The following is a 17,807-nucleotide window of genomic DNA, read 5'->3' on the forward strand; positions in this document are numbered from 1 at the left end:
CTTTCCTTCCTTACTTCAGCTTGGTTCCACATGAATAGAGAGGAGCCCTCACAGGAATCCCAGGGATTTCCCTTGGAAACTTTTCCATGGGAATTTTAAAGCAGACAGTTCAAATCTATGGTTCAGTGAACAACCTGAACTTAATGTACACAGAGCAGATTTTATTTGGAAAATTCTGACATTTACCACATAGATCTCTTTCAGATTATTTGGCATTATAAAATATTTCATTTAACAAATTACTTTCACTTGACAGTGAATATGCTTTCAAATCATAAAAGTTCCCTTATTCTTGAGTAGAAATGGGTCTGATCAAGGTAGCAATGAAACATTACCTCACCTGTCAGTTTACAGCCAACTTCACTTTGAGATTTTGATCATAATATTTTAAAAATGCTTTAAACATTTAGAGGTGCTATTATTTTATTAAAAAGTGCAAAGTAATTTCAGACTCTGGTTTAGCCTTGTAATTAACACACAAGTGTAGGAAGAGCTATGTTCCATGAAAAACTACAATTCCATGTAGTTAAGTCCATATATTTTAATATCTTAGTGGGGGAAAGCCTTATCACTGTTAAGGGATACATTTACTATATTCTTATCTCTCCCTGTGGGAAGGAAGGTCAGAGCAGAAGAAATCAATTAAATACTATTATTTTCCTTTACTGACAACAATCAATGCAAAATTAGAGAAATTAAATGCAATTTACCAGTGCTGCACTGCTCAATACTATCACAAAAACCATAAAATATTCAAACCCGCTATGGTTAACAATTCTGTAGCAGGTTTTCCTGAAGTTCCACCAACTTCTGCCTGGAAACTTAGTGATATCCACTACACAACATGGGAAACGTTTACCACAATCTGAAAAGAGAAAGAACAGTATATTGGTTCCATGGAAAATGCTGAGATATGGAATCAAAACAGTATAGGACATCTTAAAAAGGGCTTCTACAGACTAGAGAAAGAATGTGCTGCTTTACCTATCGGGTAATGCTGTGGTTGAAATGATCTTAAGCTAAAGAAAAGAAAAAACTTGTATGCAAAATTAATCTCTTTTAATAGAGCAACTCATACATGGGAAAAAGAGAGTTGCTTTTGTACCCTTTTGCAGGAAGGCTTGTGGGCACAAGAAAAAAAGACTTTACTTCTAAAAAATGCTTATTTTCTGCATTTTTCCTTTTTGTTTTGAAAAGAGATAGTACCTTACTAGTAGGTTAGTCAATTATTATTTTTACTGATTATTGCACTTTTTTGCATTGCAGAGACATTACAACTACACTCCCTGTTCACTGCTTTGCACCAGAAACACTCTCCATGAATCTGTAAAGGCAGCAGGACTGAAGCATGAGAGTCAATGGAGTCTGAGGAGATGGTCAGGTAATCAAAGGCAGATGTCAACACTGGGATGAGCAGGAAAACAGATTCTGCTAATTTGGACATGTTCCAAGTGGATATTATTTAACACTGGTTCATTTGGTATTAGCACAATGCAGAAAAGATTCCTACTTTCTCCAAAACAGTCCTTAGGTAGGTGTGAGTTTTTAGTCCGGGAAAACCTCTCCAGACCAACAGCTGCATCCACACTGCTGGCTTCAGAAAAGCTGTGAGCAGCACCACATTTCTGCATGGGAGAAGGAGAAAGAGGAGAATTTATTTGCTTTTCATTAATAAGGTTAACAAGCCAACAATAAATGAAATTTATCATCCCCCTGCCCTCCTCCCCAGAAGAATTCTGCAGTCTATAAATTATCTTATTGTTGCTGAACCACCAAAATGAAATTACAAATAATAGGACAGAAAAAGCCAATTCCTACTCTTTGTTTCCTCGGTTTTAATTTAATAAGTTTCTTGGTTTCTTGTAGTCATCTAAACAGGACATGCAGGGAAAAAAAAGACTATACTATGCTACAGCTTTGGAGAAAAGTCTGACTTCAGGTGTATTAGATGCCTGTTGAATGTCCCTGTTCGGGCGCCATTTGTGGTACTTGTTTTGGCACAAAATGGAACTACAAGAGGTGTGGTTTGAATTAGTTTTGTTACAAAAGAACAGCTGCTTAAATACAATGTTTAAATCGTGACATGTGATCTCTCAATCAATCACACCAGGGTACTCCACTGCACATGTCAGGTAGAGTACTTGGAACTACAAGTCCCAGAATGCTTTGCAGCACTTTTCCTGTAATATGAATCCCTACATTCAAGCCAATCCAATTCACTTTTCATTTTCAGAGATACAAACCATGTCTCAAAAGGCTTGAAGATGGGAGGGTCTAGCAGGACAGAAATGTATGTATGGTCTACACACCTCAAAGAATTGTAATTACTGGTAGGTAACCTGCACACTTGTAAAATTAAAGACAATAAGGAAAGCAAGTATAAGGAAAAAAGAGTAAAAAAAACTATAAGCCATAATGTGTAAATGCCCCGTATGGCATGGAAAGGGAAGGCATGAGGATAGGGATAAGAATGAGAAGCCAGAAAAAGGGAGAATTTCCTCTGTCGACAGCCATGATGCTCTACACTAATCTAAGGTCTTAGGGAATCTTCACCATATATAAAAATGCAATTATTTAAAGTAATGGGCACTGTAATGTTTTCAATATTATTTTTAAATATAAACACATTTCAATAACATAAACAAAAAATCTGGCAACTGTGCCTAAAATCAGGAAATACTAATGGGGTTGGACTTTTGGGGGCAGTAATCCAGAAAGATGCTGAACTTCCATTTAATTTGCTGGGTCATCAGAGCCATGATTCTCCACCTTTTTTTTGATATGGAACATTAGAATGAGCTGGGTTTCTATACCAGAAAAACCATGGTTGCTCAGGGAACCATTTCTAGAGAGCACATTTTTGCATCCAGGAATGATGGGAAACAGAATTATCCACAGAAACAAGTAGCATGTATCAGACATGCTTAAAGTCATGGTGTTTCCTAGTTAATTTCTGTTTACTTATTTTGTACAAAATTATACATTAAGTTACACCATTAACCGTGGCTATTGATGAGAGACAAACCTCCATGCTATTACTGCCTCTAGAGAGATGTGCCACCTCCACAGGCATTATACTTGCTACTCTTCAGAAAATCCCAACCTGACCTGTCATTGCTGAATGAGAGAACATCTGTGACAGTTTGAATCTCTAGCATATTCCACAAGATGATAAAAGTTAGAATTCCCTCTTTTTGCTCTTGCTTTTCATGTGTTACTATGAAAACATTTTTAGTTTCAGGAGTCCCAGAAATCTGACTGAAGCTGCCTGAACTCTGCCGCTGTTCTTTATGTCCTAATCTGTCTCCCTGCAGGAAATAATGGAAACTAGTCGATTTTCCACATTTTTCCTTCCTGACAGTCTTTCTTAAAAGTCAAAATTCTTTTACAGAATCTAAAACATCCCCAAGAGCTAGAATCATAGAATCACTGAATCACAGAATGGTTTGAGTTGGAAGGGACCTTAAAGATCAACTAGTTCCAACCCTCCTGTCATAGGCAGATAATCTTCCACCTGTATGTTTGTCTTTTTACAGATAATTGTATGATATCTCGAAAATGCTTGTAATAGAATAGTTTCTCCCTCGATTTCAAATACTGTGCTCCTGAGGTTTTACTGTGGAAATTCATCATTCCTCAAGAAGACCTAAGTAATCCACATCAGTTCTCAGTCCTTTTGCCTCCACAAATTCCAAGAAAGACCAGATTCCATCGCAGCAGTTTTTGTCATCAAATGCTTCTGGATAACATATTTGAAATGCTCACAGATGATTCTAAGGTGATCAGCAATTTTTGCTTCTTTGAAAATTTGTCCAAAGATATTTCATTGACAATGCTTCCTAATATGAACAAAACCATAGGAAATGGATCCTAGCAGTCCATCTAGACACTGACCACTGGAGACATTCCAAACCTGCCTGTAAACATTCCTCTGTAACCTGCTTTAAGTGACCCTGCTTTTGCAGGGAGGTTGGACTGGATTGATCTCCAGAGGTCCCTTCCAACCCAAACAACTCTGTAACTTGGTGAAAAGAGTTCCTATAGCTCCTGTGTCCTATTTGACAGTTCCTCATGGGTGTGACAGACACCTGAAATATCTCAAACATGCCTATGTATGATCATGACAGTACAAATGTCTAACGCACATGCAGAAAGACTTGAGCTTTATCCTGCCCAATGCAAGAAAATCACAAGATATAAAGGGGAATCCAAAGTATCATAGAGGTGAAAACGTAATTAAAAAAAAAATATTTTTTGAGATTTCTTTCCATTTTCTTTGGATGCCATGCAACTGCAAAGCAACATATAAGTAGCTGAAGAGGCCTGTGCTAGAAACTATCCAAGTGTAAGACAAAGGAGACAAAAAGAAGGAATGTCTGTCTTCATCAAGCTTCGTTTATCAGTTGACAGCAATAGACGGAAATAAAACTGACAAAAGCAGAATTAGGGCTATCCACAAAGAGAATGGTGAAAAAGCGGATATTCAAAATGTCTTTGGCAAATGAAGACTATTTGGTAGCCCTTGTACTAGAAGAACAAAGAAAGTAAAATGGCAGAAATGACAGAAGGGATAATATTTATTGTGGAGTCTTTGAGATGGCAATTACAGATGTAAGTTACATATTTTGTTTTAAATGTGAATAGTTCTTACCTGTTTTCTGTGTTCTGTTTTGGTGAATACAATGTAGTCATCATCAATTTTGTCACTGTAACTCTCTGCTGCTTCAATGGGAACACAGGTACTGTGACTGCTGGAAAGATCTTTATATTTCCTTGATATTGAGGAATGCTCTTCATTATGGTAACACTCTATGTCAAAGCAATTGTTGTCTATGTATTTTCTGACATCTGTCATGGCATAATTATTATCCTCTATGTTTTTGCCAGAAATTTCTTCCAAAGTCTTCTTTTTGTCTGTTTTTCTGAGGCTTCCTTTCATTTTTCTGCCACGAGGATCCAGAATTCTGTCTTTCAAAGACTTCAGGCCCTGGTGAATCTGTGCAAGGGCAATCTGACATTTAGTCCTTTCTCCAGGTTCCTCTTGTCCTCCTGAGGCATCAGTATTGAACGAACTCAGCAGCAGGGCAATGAACAAGTTGAGCACCTTGAAATAATTAAAGTAAGTTGGAGACACCACTGCTAACAGAAAAGTCACTTCAGAAACCCTCAGTCTTGCTTTCATCAACCACTGCCATGAAATTATTTACTATTAGATTGCAATATTGTTATAGTATGATCTGGCCCCTTCTGGAAGGAATGGCAGGAGAAAAAGGAAGGAAGTGAGGGTTTGGGTGTATCAAATATGTTTTCACCTGCTCTGATGTCCATAATGTATGAGGAGATAGATATGTTGAAAAAGAGCAAAGATGAATTTTAATAACACCACCATCCAAAAGGTTCTGGTATAGACCAACCAACCAAGTAGATGAAAAAGATTTTGTCTTCCAGTACATTTACATTCCATCTACTATATGTCATACAAACCAGAAAATCTGGGTCTTGATAATACCAGAACAAGTTGATGAGCATTAAAAGCACTGAACAGTTGGTTATTAGATCCTACCAACACAAAAGACGAAGACATCAGACACCACATTATCAGAAGCACTGCACTTCTATACTGTGGGTAGAGGGAATAATTTGGCATTGCTTCTACCTCTTGTGTGAGAAAGAGAAAGACAGAGGAAATGTAAAAAAAAAAAAAAAGAAAGATAGAAGAAAAACATGTCAAGTGACATCCAGAAAAGAGAATAGTGTGAATACTCTTGAAATGATAACGTTTCCCTCTGAAAAAGTCAGTTGCCAGTGTAACTGGATGCCTTCAGTAGGGACTGGGAATCAGCTTAAAACTCACCACCAGGTTTCCTATCACCAGGACTAGCAAGAAAATGGTAATACATTTCTGTTTTCCAGCCACTTCCATACATTCCCACATCATTTCAATCCATTCTCCACATAATATTCGGAATACAATCAGGACTGAATGATTGAAATCCTTCATATGCCAGCGTAAATCCTTACTGGTGCTTATTTTATGGAATTTTTTTTCATAATCGGTGCCCAAAAACTGCATTCCTACTATAGCAAAAATAAATACAGTGATAGCCAAAACCAGAGTGAGGTTACTCAGAGCACCAAATGAGTTTAGAATTATTCTCATAAGAGTATTTAAGGCCGGCCAGGACTTTGCCAATTTGAAGATCCTGATCTGTAAATAAAACACAAGAGAAAATAGGTAAGGTCAAACACAGCCCAGACAGCACAGCCCACATGAAAACCAGACCCTGCATTTATCATGCTGCTTTTACTGCAGTAATTATTTTTCCCCCAAAGAAAGGCTTTTAATTGTTTTGATGCACAAGTGATGTGCTTAAGCTCTGACAGTTTATATTAGTGAGAGCAGAGAAGTATCAAAGAAAGGTTTCAAATTGATTGTGCTAAGTTAGATACGAGAGTGTGCCAGTCTACTAATATTAATAGCAATAAAAAGAACACGAATATAAATATCTTATGAGTACATGGATGAAGGTTATGAAATGACTGAGCTTTGGACTAGATGGAATGTAAAAGACAAATATTTTTTCACACCTCTCACCAAACAAACTTGAAATAGGAACTGAAAAGCCAGATGGGACCTACCCTATGCACCCCCATGAATAAAACGGAGGTATTTAGTCAAATTAGCATTCAGGGCTGTGAAAATCTCTCAATCATGATAAACAAGGGGAAACAGAATTCACCTGCATTTCTCTGAAATACTATGAAGAATTTTAAGTAATTAATCAATTTAGCATTATAAATATTCATGAAAGACATAAGCACAAAAGTACTATTATACATAGATGTCTCAGAACTATTCCTCTTTGTCCCTAAAATGGAGGAAAGCACTGAAGAGCCCTCAAGGCTAAGACTGAGCCCTGAGGAAAGCTCTGTTATTTTACAAATCTCAGCTCAAAAGGAAAAGCTCTGAAGGAATCTTTGCTATCCTTAAGCTCAGGAAAACACTCAGATAATATCTGCTCCTGATTGTAGCTCTGAAATGTAGTTGAGCAGTGCCACTGTACAGACCTAACAGAGAACCAGTGAACTCTCTGCTGGGTCAGATCTCCCTGGGAGCACACTGTGCCAGAGGATTTGTAGTATCCAATATACACAGTATAATAAACATCCTTGAAAGTATTCTTTGATATTAATTGATATTTTCTTTAATTAAATGTTCATGTTGGTTTACTATGTACCAACAAAGAGAACTGATTTGACAGATTCATCAGTAAAATAATGAGAGGGTATTTCACTGTACTCTTTCTCAAATCTATACAATACACGTACTTTTAAAAAATAGCAAAGAAATCATTACCGCCCTGAAAGGTGACAGATTAGTCCCAAAGCTCACTAGGCCAATCAAAACAACCAAGCTATCAAAAACATTCCACTTGTTCTGAAAATAGTAGAAAGGATCTAGAGCAATGATTTTCAAGATCATTTCTAGTGTAAAAATCAGAGTGAAGACCTGGAAAGACAAAAAAAAATTCAGAAAAAAGTCACTCAAGAAGTCTGTCTCCTTATGGGACTGTTCCAGTATAAATACAGGATTATAACTCCATATTCACCCTAACATAGACCTCACTTACCTGGTCACTTATAGTAATCATTTCTCTGGTTTCTGGTAACATGCCAGGGTGCTCCATAGCCATGAATAAGGTGTTCAAGATAATGCAAACTGTGATAAAGAGTTCAACAAATGGATCCAAAATCACCAATTTCACCTTCTCTTTGACTGCTCTCCAGAATGGACAACAATTCCAAACTAGACACTTTAGAGCAAAACGTTTCCACAATGCAGGACATTTCAATTTTGACTCTAGCACAGAAAGAGGGAAGGTGACATATGAATAATCCTGTGTGGAATATCACAGTGTGAAGAAAAAGACAGTCAGAGAAAAGACTGGAAAGAAAAATCAATCACATGTGAGCAGAATGGCATCATTGAAAAAAACCTGTTTCACTCCTACTACACAAACTAATCACAGGCTATTGCAGGTCACCATCAACAAATGTCATAATGACAGAAACAGGGGATATTCCCCACCTCTTCATATGTTTATTATTCTTTCCTGTGAGGCTGGGGAGGCCCTGGCACAGGTTGCCCAGAGAAGCTGTGGATGCCCCATCCCTGGGAGTGTTCAAGGCCAGGTTGGATGGGACTCTGAGCAACCTGGTCTAGTGGAAGGTGTCCCTGCCCATGGCAGGGAGCAAGAACAAGATGATCCTTAAGGTGCAATCCAACACAAACTGTTCCATGATTCTATGATTGCACTATTAAAGGATGATAAAGGATCTGCATTAAGGAGAGAAATCACTGTTTCTGGGATAATGACAACCTGTTTCCTGTGGGTTGAACCTGCCCAGCCACAGGTGTCCATAGCTGAGGACAGGGTTATAAGTGAGGTTGGAGGAGAGCTCAGGAGATCTGTAGTGCAACCCCCTTCTCCAAGCAGGGTCAGCCATCAGGTCAGAGACTGCACAACCTGTTCCTCTGAAAATGGGCAACGTTTCTGCTCACACACACTTGGAAATTCTCTTCTTTCAAGCAAGTTGGTCAGGCATGATTTACCCTTGGCAACTGTGAGTTACAGACACAATTGTATGAGATAGGAGAATATTTGTTTTCCTGAAATTTACATTTGCAGCATCATTTCCCCTAGTGGCTTTTAAAATAATGCTGAGTGTTTGAGACAGTTTGATCTCTCAGGTCACATTACACAATCCCACAGGAAAAACAGGACAGAATGACTTACTCGAATTATCTGTAATAATAGTGGCTGCACTCATTAACCTCTGTCTTCGGAAAGGATCATTAATAGAGTCCACTGACACATCATAGGACAGCAGGATCTTCCTCTTTGGTTAGAAAGACAACAGAAGATAACATACCAAGGGAATATGAAAAACTGGCAACACAAAAATTATGTCCAGCATGAGATAAATATGACTTTTTAAATAGACATTGAAGAGAAACTTTACTTTTTGCAAAACAAAAAAATACAACACTATCAGGTCTTTGCTTTTGAAGCCAAAGAGCGTTTCATCAAAACCAGTAAATTTCTTCATGAAGTCGTTTCTTTCTGAAAATATTTAATAACAATAATAATGTAATTGTAGAAGAAGCATAGACACTTTAACGGGGCAAGGGAAAAAAATCCTTCCAGACAAAAAGAACACTGGCCATCAGTTTGAATAAACTGTTGCCTTTTTAACAAAGAATTGTTGATAATCAAAAATAAACATTTATTTATATGAAAAATAGTTAATAAAAATTATTATTGTTCCAGCACTACCAGGCCCATCTAGATCTCTGCTAATACTGAACTGCTTAAAACTAGGAATGGCACTACTTTTGTTTTCATTAGAAGCCACAGAATGCTCAGCTCCTGTGCTCCTGATGTGAGCTCAGCCACAGACAGGCCAAGACTTGTATCTTATGGGATACACTGTATTATTATTAAATATTCAGACACATTAAAACCCACACACTCAGGATTAAGTAGAGAATCATAAAACATGGGCTACAAAGAATACGTGAGATTCTGAGGTAGAGAAAAATCAGAAAAAATTCCAGAGAAAGTTGGAAGGATATAGAAGTAAGGATATATCATACCATTACTTCAAACTTTTTTGATACTATGATTTTTATTAACATATTCTAGAAAGCTGTTATTCAGGGAATAAAACTGGTATTCTTGTCCTCAGGGATTTAATAATAATTATTTCTCTTTGTCATTCTGATATTTTAATGAAAAATAATCAAAACTTAGCTGATAGAACTGTCAAAGAAGGGACATATCAAATGAATTTGTAATATAGTGCTAAAATGCTCATTTTTCTCTCTGTAGTTTTTCTGAGTATAAAGAGCTCATTTAGACTATTTTATTTATGTCCCAGTCACCAGTGCAACTTGTCCTTTCATTCCTTTCTCTAATGTTTGGTGTCTTGTAGAACAGAAATACATAAAACTGTGTGTGCCAGCCTGACTAAAGTCCTCAGTCTTCTTGTTGAAATTCACAGCTGTTCAGAAGCATTCAGAGTTAATGTTTTTAGAAAGGACAAGGGTGTTCCCCAACACTGACCTCGTTACTGCTGCTCATCTGTCTTTAGCTGAGGGAAATAACTGGGGATGAGAAACTGGGATTTAAAATAGGGATATGCTCTAGAGGAATGGTCCATTCAAGTTTTTATAAACTGATTTTGTCCTACGAATATGTTTCTCCCTGATATACTTTTTCCTTTTTGACTTAGTATCTTCAGCCTCTTTCGTGATGAAAGTAGAGAGTACATTGTTTGAAGAATCCTCAGTTACAGGAGAGACACCAGTAATTGCCACATTTGCTGTAAATTGTATTTATTTGACTAATAAAAGAACTCTATGTCAGAGTATCTCACCCTGTTTGGATTATGCTCTAGGTTTTCTTTCCATTTTTTTCCTTTTATAATGTGAAAATATTTCGATATGAAATAATAACATGTACTACTGACAGCCACTTTTAGCTTCCCTTTCAAGTCCAAATAGTGCTGTCTCCCTCTCATCCCAAAATACAATTTTCAGATTGCTTTAAAAAACAAGTTATTGCAATGAATGCAAGAAGGAGGGAAAAAAAAAAACAGAGAGGAAAAAAATGCAAACAAAGAAAGCTTTTCTGCTCAGTGAATTCTCATGTCACACCTAAGTTTAATGAATATATTTTCAATTTTGAATACTTACAAGCTTCTTGTGGCAGTGACCAGGCTGTGAATGAAATATTTGCTCCTCTTTCTCCTGATCATCTAAAATTACATTTTGTCTTAAAATAGGTGTTTCTCTATTAATCTCTTTTCCTTTCAAATTTTTCAAGTCAGCAACTGGCATTTCAGACCCAACCTGCAAGGCCTTACTGCTTTCTGATGCAGCCACCTCCTGTAAAAGAAAAGGCCAAAGGTCTGTTTATTAACACAAGGCAAATGCCAACACATGGACTACGATAATATTCAATTTAATTTTTACTCTATTAAATTATTATGCTGGCTGAATGCTGAGGAATTTGGTAAAATGGTAATGCCTTACACCTTAATGTGCTGCCAGGCAGTCCCAAATCTTTGTTCACGAAGCCTAGCCATGATGATGACACCTTAATGATGAAATTGGATACTTGCTGGGGAATATTTGCATAGCCTCTTACAAATCTGACATTTTTGACTGTAAGCAGTAAATCTTTTATAAAAAGAAGTATCTTTTATAAAAAGCTACAAGATACAATAGGTCTTACCAATAATTGTCAACCCATCCTGCTGCCTTGGCTTAGAGCTTCACTTCTGGTGGATGAGAAGCTTGAGATGACCCAGCAGCGTGGGCCTGCAGCCCAGAAATAACTGTGTCCTGGGCTGCATCACGAGAAGCATGGGCAGCAGGTCAAGGGACGTGATTCTCCCTCTCTGAGCCCCTCTCATGAGACCCCACCTGCAGGACTGTGTCCAGCTCCTGTGTCCCCCCAACATCAGCAGGATATGGACCTGCCCAAGGGCACGGAGATGCTCCGAGGGTTGGAGCACCTCTGCTCTGGAGACAGGCTGAGAGAGTTGGGGTCATTCAGCCTGCAGAAGAGAAGGCTCCAGGGAGATCTTAGAGCCCCTCCCAGTGCCTAAAGAGGCTCTAAGAGAGCTGGAGAGGGACTTTTACAAGGGCAAATAGTGACATGACAAGGGCTAATGGTTTCAAAGGGAAAGAAGAGAGATTTCAATTAGATGTTATGAATAAATTCTTTCCTGGCAGGGTGGTGAGGCACTGGCATAGGTTGCCCTGAAAAGCTCTGGATGCCCCATCCCTGGAAGTGTTCAAGGTCAAGTTGGATGGGGTTTGGAGCAATCTGGTCTAGTGGAAGGTGTTCCAGCTCATCCTGAACTGGAGGATCTTGATGGTCCCTTGCGATCCAAACCATTCTGTGATTCCATGACTCAATGATTATCAGAAATAAAAGCAGGTGATCCCTGGTCCCTTACAGACCAAGGCATGAATGATTGGAACAATACTATGCCAAGAAGAAACACTGTGGAAATCTGATGTGTGTCTATTAACTCTCCAAAACAACAGCAAAGAAACTAATGCAGTCTCTAGATGTTAATAAGGAACTTAATATGGAACAAACAACATTATCCTGGCTAAAGACTATTCTTACTCTCATCAACTTATAGACCTCCTGCATCGTGTCACTCAGAAAGAGGCCTGACAACCTTTAAAATGCTGAGCACTGTGGCACTTGGAAGGCTTTTTAATCAGGCCTGAAATCTATCAGCACTGGAACTTCCAACTTCTTGGAACTGCAGAAATGACAATTTTTCTCATGGATGTAAACGTATCCACTCATATTTCCTTCGTGAGACTACACAGTAATAGCAAGAAGGAATACCTAGAGAAAGGAATTTCTGTCCACAGCAATAATGGTAGTGTACAAGAACGGGGAAACCATGGAGTGCAGCACCTCTGCAATACCATAAAAGGTACAAACTTGCCAGCAAGCCATTCCTGTAAAATGTCAGGTCTGCAAATCCTAAAATTTAATGATGTTTTTTTGTATCACAGAAATGTTTATGTATTCAAATACATATATACATATATACATACACACATGCATTTATAGAGACACAAAGGGAAATGAAGTGTCAGAAAGTATTGTAAGAAGCACATGTTTAATTCAAAGCATCATTTCCCTGATTCACATACAGAAGAAAACAAAAGGAACCACTTATGATATGTAATAATTACACACCTGTTCTTTCTCTAGAATTTGATGGGCATCCTGAAGTAGTTTTTTCTTGGCCTCTGTTTCAGCAAGACTAGATCTGTTTTGCTCTTCATATGCAATAGTTACTACAGCCAAGATCAGATTGAAGAGATAAAATGAGCAGAAAAAGATGACTCCCATAAAAAAAAAAATGCAGGTCACTCCAGATGTACGGATAGTCTGTGAGGAAAAGGTAATAGTTGTGATATATTCTTAACAAACTAATGTTTCCAATACAATTTCAAACTAACTTTACACTTTTTTTAAAATGGCAGAAGAGAGATGGCTCAAAATTAAGCTTTGATACATTAAAACCCAAAACCCATGTGAGTTTCAAATGGCAAGAAGAAGATATATCCATTTAAACAAGTCCTAATTAATAAAGTTTGATGGAAAAAAAAGTCAAAATGGACAAAAAATACAAAACAAGGCAGAGGATAATTCTTGTCTAGCAAAGGCACTGCATAGACATAGGGGATCCAGAGAGTTGTCTACATGCATTTTTATAGCATTTCTGAAAAAAACTCCACCAGAATTCAAAAGTTACATTCAGCTCTCTGAATCAAAACATCAAGCCTCCAGATTTTTAATGTCAGTTGTCAAAAATGATCTGAAACTAAAGTGGTGAGCCAAAAGGTTTGGTGAGGAGTCAGGACTTAAAAGGAAGAGGAACAGAGAAGGCAGCAAGTCCTCACGCTCCCTGCAGCAGCAGTGAGCTCACTGGCTGGATCTGCTGGTTATCCCAACTATTGGGGGGTTCCATACTGATATTTCACTCTTAACCACTGACCCCAGGGTGTTCTCCTACAGAACTATGGGCATTCCCAGCAGGATTGCTCCCATTCGATGTCCCTTGCAGAAGGTGTTACAACTTAGTCACTTGAACCTACTTCCTTAATATTTACATGGATTTTGAAGGAAATGTGGTGTCAGTAAGGTTCAAACCAGTAGAGATTTTTCTAGTGGCTCTGAATTGCATGTGTCAAGTCATTCTATCAGGTAATAAAAGTACCCACTTGTCTGTAGAGACGCTCCCAGGAATCCTGTGTCATCAGACGGAATACAGAGAGGAAGGCCCAGCCAAAATGATCAAAACTTGTGTAACCAAAGTCAGGATTCTGCCCAATCTTCTGGCAGGTATAGTTTTCTGGGCACTCTTTCCTAACCACAAAATAAAGATTAAACAATACTTACTTGGAGATTTAACGGTACCTGAAAGCACCAAATAGACAACATCAAATTTGTTCAGTTTATCTGAAAGTCCATTTCATTATTCCCCAATTTAATTCTGCCAGGAGGGCTGATTTATATCAAATCATCCTAGAAAGCCATTTGCCTAATCAGAGAAAACTAGACAGAAATCTTAGTTTAGGACTAGACAAAAAGTCTCCCCTGATGTTGGATATGTGCAAACAAATACACAGAGAGGAGGAAAATGGAATTATCTTTACTTTTAAATAATTCACCAAGATGAAGAGAGGAGAGTTTATTAATATCTAACAGGTCTTTACTGATCTTTTCCTCTCCTCATTTATATCATTCTACCTTACCATTACATTCCCAGTGGTTAGCAACAAATTACATACGTAACTGGTTGCATCCTTGTACTTCATTCTTTTTCTGAGGTGAAATATCTGCCTTTTAATTTAATGACATACATGCATCCCCATCCTCCTGAAAAATCCTCACCATTCCTTTAGACCAGAAATAAAACCACAGTACATCTGGAGGAACAAATTAAGAAAGTACTAAAAATATCTTGTTCACTTACTCAGGATCTGAACTGATCTCACAGAGCAATATGTCAGAAGATCCATTCATTCTGTGGCAGATATCTAATAAAAAATAAATCAAGGAATCATAAAATCAGAAGTTGTCAGTTTGCACAGCCTGCTGACAGGAAACCACACATTTACTGTACTTGATAAACATCCTGATGGATCAAAGCTCTGGGAAGGATCCTTTCACAACAAAGGATGTATAGGGCTGATTCTCAGCAGATCTGTCTCTGTGACAGACTAAAAAAAAATAAGAACTATTTACTGCACAACTCCCAATGTAACATTTTACTTGGTCTCTGGTAAAAATAAGAATCTCTGTGAGAAGTAGGCAAAATCCCTGAAATATAGAAAAAGTGATGGAAAAATAACCATTCCCTGTGCAGTACCCCTAAAATTAGGATCCCTGTGCAATGCACAGGTAAAAAGGCAAATACTTAGAGAAAACTCAGCCCCATCTATCCCACAGACTGCCAATCTTTCTCCAAATCCAAGATTCACTAATTTCACATTCACTTGTTCCAGAGACTTCCTATTAAGACATGCAAACGGAAGGGTTTTCCTTCTTGGGAGAAATACATGGAACTATCACATCTCTGCGAAAAATCAAGACATTCATAGGAAGATACACAGATTATGTAAAGAGAGAAAAGAACAACATTTACCTTCATCACTTGGTACATAGATCTTGGGATCCTTACATAATGAGTCATTGTACACCGTATTATTGAGGACACATTTGAATCTTAAATTGCCCATAAAAAGCTGGAGGCCTATTAGGGCAAATATACTCAAGCAAAATACAGTCAAGATCAACACATCAGCAAGTTTCTTAATGGATTCAACAAGTGAATTTACGATGATTTTCAGACCTAGAAAAATAAGATCCAATAATATGCAAAATGAGAAGAGGAATGCAGTGACATTCTCATGTGACAAGACACAGCAGCTGCAAGTATGTTAAAAAGAGAGTAAATGGGTTTATAACTTCTGAGTATTAAATGAGGTAAAACAAAGCACAGGAGTGACTAAAGCATTTCCCCCTAAATTTCCTAATCATAACTTCTTTGGCTTCTGCTTAGTACTAACATTATTTTGCTATCTTGCACATTCTAAATTAAGATGGTATCTTAGCAAAGTCTTACAAACTTTAATGAACATGGACAGATTTCTGTGCTTGATTAATACCAAACAAGTACTTCATCCTGGGCCAAATACACATTACAATGACAAAGAGGGTGACTGTTTCCTGGGCTGCCTTAGGCAAAGCTTGGCCAGCAAGTCAAGGGAGGTGATTGTTCCTCTCTACCCAGCCCTGGTGGGGCCACAGCTGGACTACTGGCTCCAGTTCTGGCCCATGGACACACTGCAGAGTCCAGCAAATGGCCACAAACATGGTGAAGGGACTGGAGCAACTCTGCCATGAGGAAAAGCTGAGCTGGGCCTGGTCAGCCTGGAGAAGAGAGGGCTCAGGAGGATCTCCTCCATGTCTGCACAAATCTGAAGGGAGAGTGCAAAGAGGATGGATCCAGGTGCTTTTCAGTGGTGCCCAGTGCCAGGACCAGAGGCCATGGGCACAAATCGAGACATGGGATGTTCCATCTGAGCATCAGGAAACACTTTTCTACTGAGAGGGTGACTGAGCACTGGCACGGGTTACCCAGGGAGGTTGTGGAGTCTCAGTCTTTGGAGATTCACAAAAGCTGTCTGCACCTGGTCCTGGGTAACCAGCTCTCAGTGGCCCTGCTTGGGCAGTGAGGCTGGACCAGATGACTTCCAGATGTCCCTTTCAAACTCAACCATTCTGGGATTCTGAGAAAATGCCTTATATATAAACTTAAGCCCAATACTGAGGCAGAATAATTGAATCTGAGGTATGATATAAGCAGACAGTGATATCTAGGATTTTTCATAAGAAAAAAAGTCAAATTATATTTGATCTCTGTTCTCCAAGCTGAATATGAAAGGAAAAATATTTATGTATGGTTTTGACACTTAAATTAAACACTCCCTATGTTTCATTTCTGCTATAATTCCATAGAAAGAATTAGCACACTGATGAAATGGAGAGACTATCAGTAAGATTGTTCCTTACCTGGTATTACTGAAATGGCTTTCAAAGTCCTCAGCACTCTGAAAGTTCGAAGAGCTGAAACATTGCCTATTTTTTGAAACATAGTAACGTACCTATAAAATGAAACCACATGTAACTGAGGCAAGGATGTAACTTTTCAAACCATAAGCATGTTGAGCCAGTCTATGACTATTTTTCTCTTTGCACATATGCAAATGGTGGTTCAAGCACAGTAACTCTTTAGCAGGTAGGATGTCAAACACTCTCAGGAATTTCAGCAACATCAGATAGTGCTTTATCTGCAGCTTTTTCCCTTCAATGTAAAAGAACAACTGAGTTGTACTTACATTACAATAATAACAGACAGATCCAAGCAGTTCCATGGATCTCGAAGGAAGGTAAATTCATTCCAAACAAATCCTGTTGCTACTATTTTTATCAATATTTCAGTAGTATAAATGCCAGTAAAAGCAATTCTGAGGAGAAAAAAGTGTATAAGTTATAGAAATAAAAATATTAATGAGATTGAGTCACATTCAGGCACATTCAGGCATTTCCTAAGATTTAGTCCCTGCATGGAGTAAAGGTAGAAAACGTGAAGTAAAATAGGCCTGGTTACATTACTTTCAGAAGCATCATGGCTATAAGAAGATGTGTTCCTGAATTCTAGTAAGATTTCAGGTAGTAACTAGGAAAGCTCACATAAGCATACAATATTATTTCTAGGTGAAGGATAGCTCACACTTCCTTAGCAAACATTTTTAACACTGTGTCTGTATTCTAAAGCAGTCTGAAAAATCTCAAAGCCTCAAATTCCGGCAGAACACTAGAGCAAATATTCTATAACTGAAAGAAATCCTACAGAAAATTAAGTTATTGCTATCATCATGCTTACCCCAAGATAAAAGGGGCTCTGGGGACATTTTCATGATTTAATTGTAGAACATTAAGTCCAGTTGCACTGGATACAGTGCACAAGTACAAAAGGTAGCAAGACATTACAAAGATATGCCTTTCTAATGGGAACAACTGACCCAGGAGTGTCATCAGGAAACAGGAACAAAGAACAGAATGGACATTTATCCCTTTCTAGTTTTTGAATGAGCCAATCATAACAGACATTCAGGTTATTGCTGTAGAAGG

The 17,807-nt window shown here is 38.1% G+C and overlaps 1 protein-coding gene across 1 annotated transcript in view; it reads right to left on the minus strand.

Moving 5' to 3' along the window:
- Positions 1–17,807, minus strand: part of LOC116788127 (sodium channel protein type 5 subunit alpha-like) — an 86,761-nt gene that overhangs the window by 11,774 nt on the left and 57,180 nt on the right. The window contains exons 7-20 of the mRNA XM_032690608.1: positions 17,012–17,140; positions 16,686–16,777; positions 15,256–15,462; positions 14,584–14,647; positions 13,829–13,973; positions 12,798–12,992; positions 10,760–10,951; positions 8,799–8,901; positions 7,632–7,861; positions 7,358–7,510; positions 5,855–6,208; positions 4,652–5,104; positions 1,511–1,625; positions 711–865 (exon numbers count right to left, since the gene is read on the minus strand). Coding sequence (XP_032546499.1) covers positions 711–865; positions 1,511–1,625; positions 4,652–5,104; positions 5,855–6,208; positions 7,358–7,510; positions 7,632–7,861; positions 8,799–8,901; positions 10,760–10,951; positions 12,798–12,992; positions 13,829–13,973; positions 14,584–14,647; positions 15,256–15,462; positions 16,686–16,777; positions 17,012–17,140 — 2,587 coding nt within the window. The remainder of the gene's footprint in view (positions 1–710; positions 866–1,510; positions 1,626–4,651; positions 5,105–5,854; positions 6,209–7,357; positions 7,511–7,631; positions 7,862–8,798; positions 8,902–10,759; positions 10,952–12,797; positions 12,993–13,828; positions 13,974–14,583; positions 14,648–15,255; positions 15,463–16,685; positions 16,778–17,011; positions 17,141–17,807) is intronic.

This window comes from Chiroxiphia lanceolata, chromosome 1 (genome assembly GCF_009829145.1).
Source record: "Chiroxiphia lanceolata isolate bChiLan1 chromosome 1, bChiLan1.pri, whole genome shotgun sequence".
In the NCBI taxonomy this organism is placed as follows: domain Eukaryota; kingdom Metazoa; phylum Chordata; class Aves; order Passeriformes; family Pipridae; genus Chiroxiphia; species Chiroxiphia lanceolata.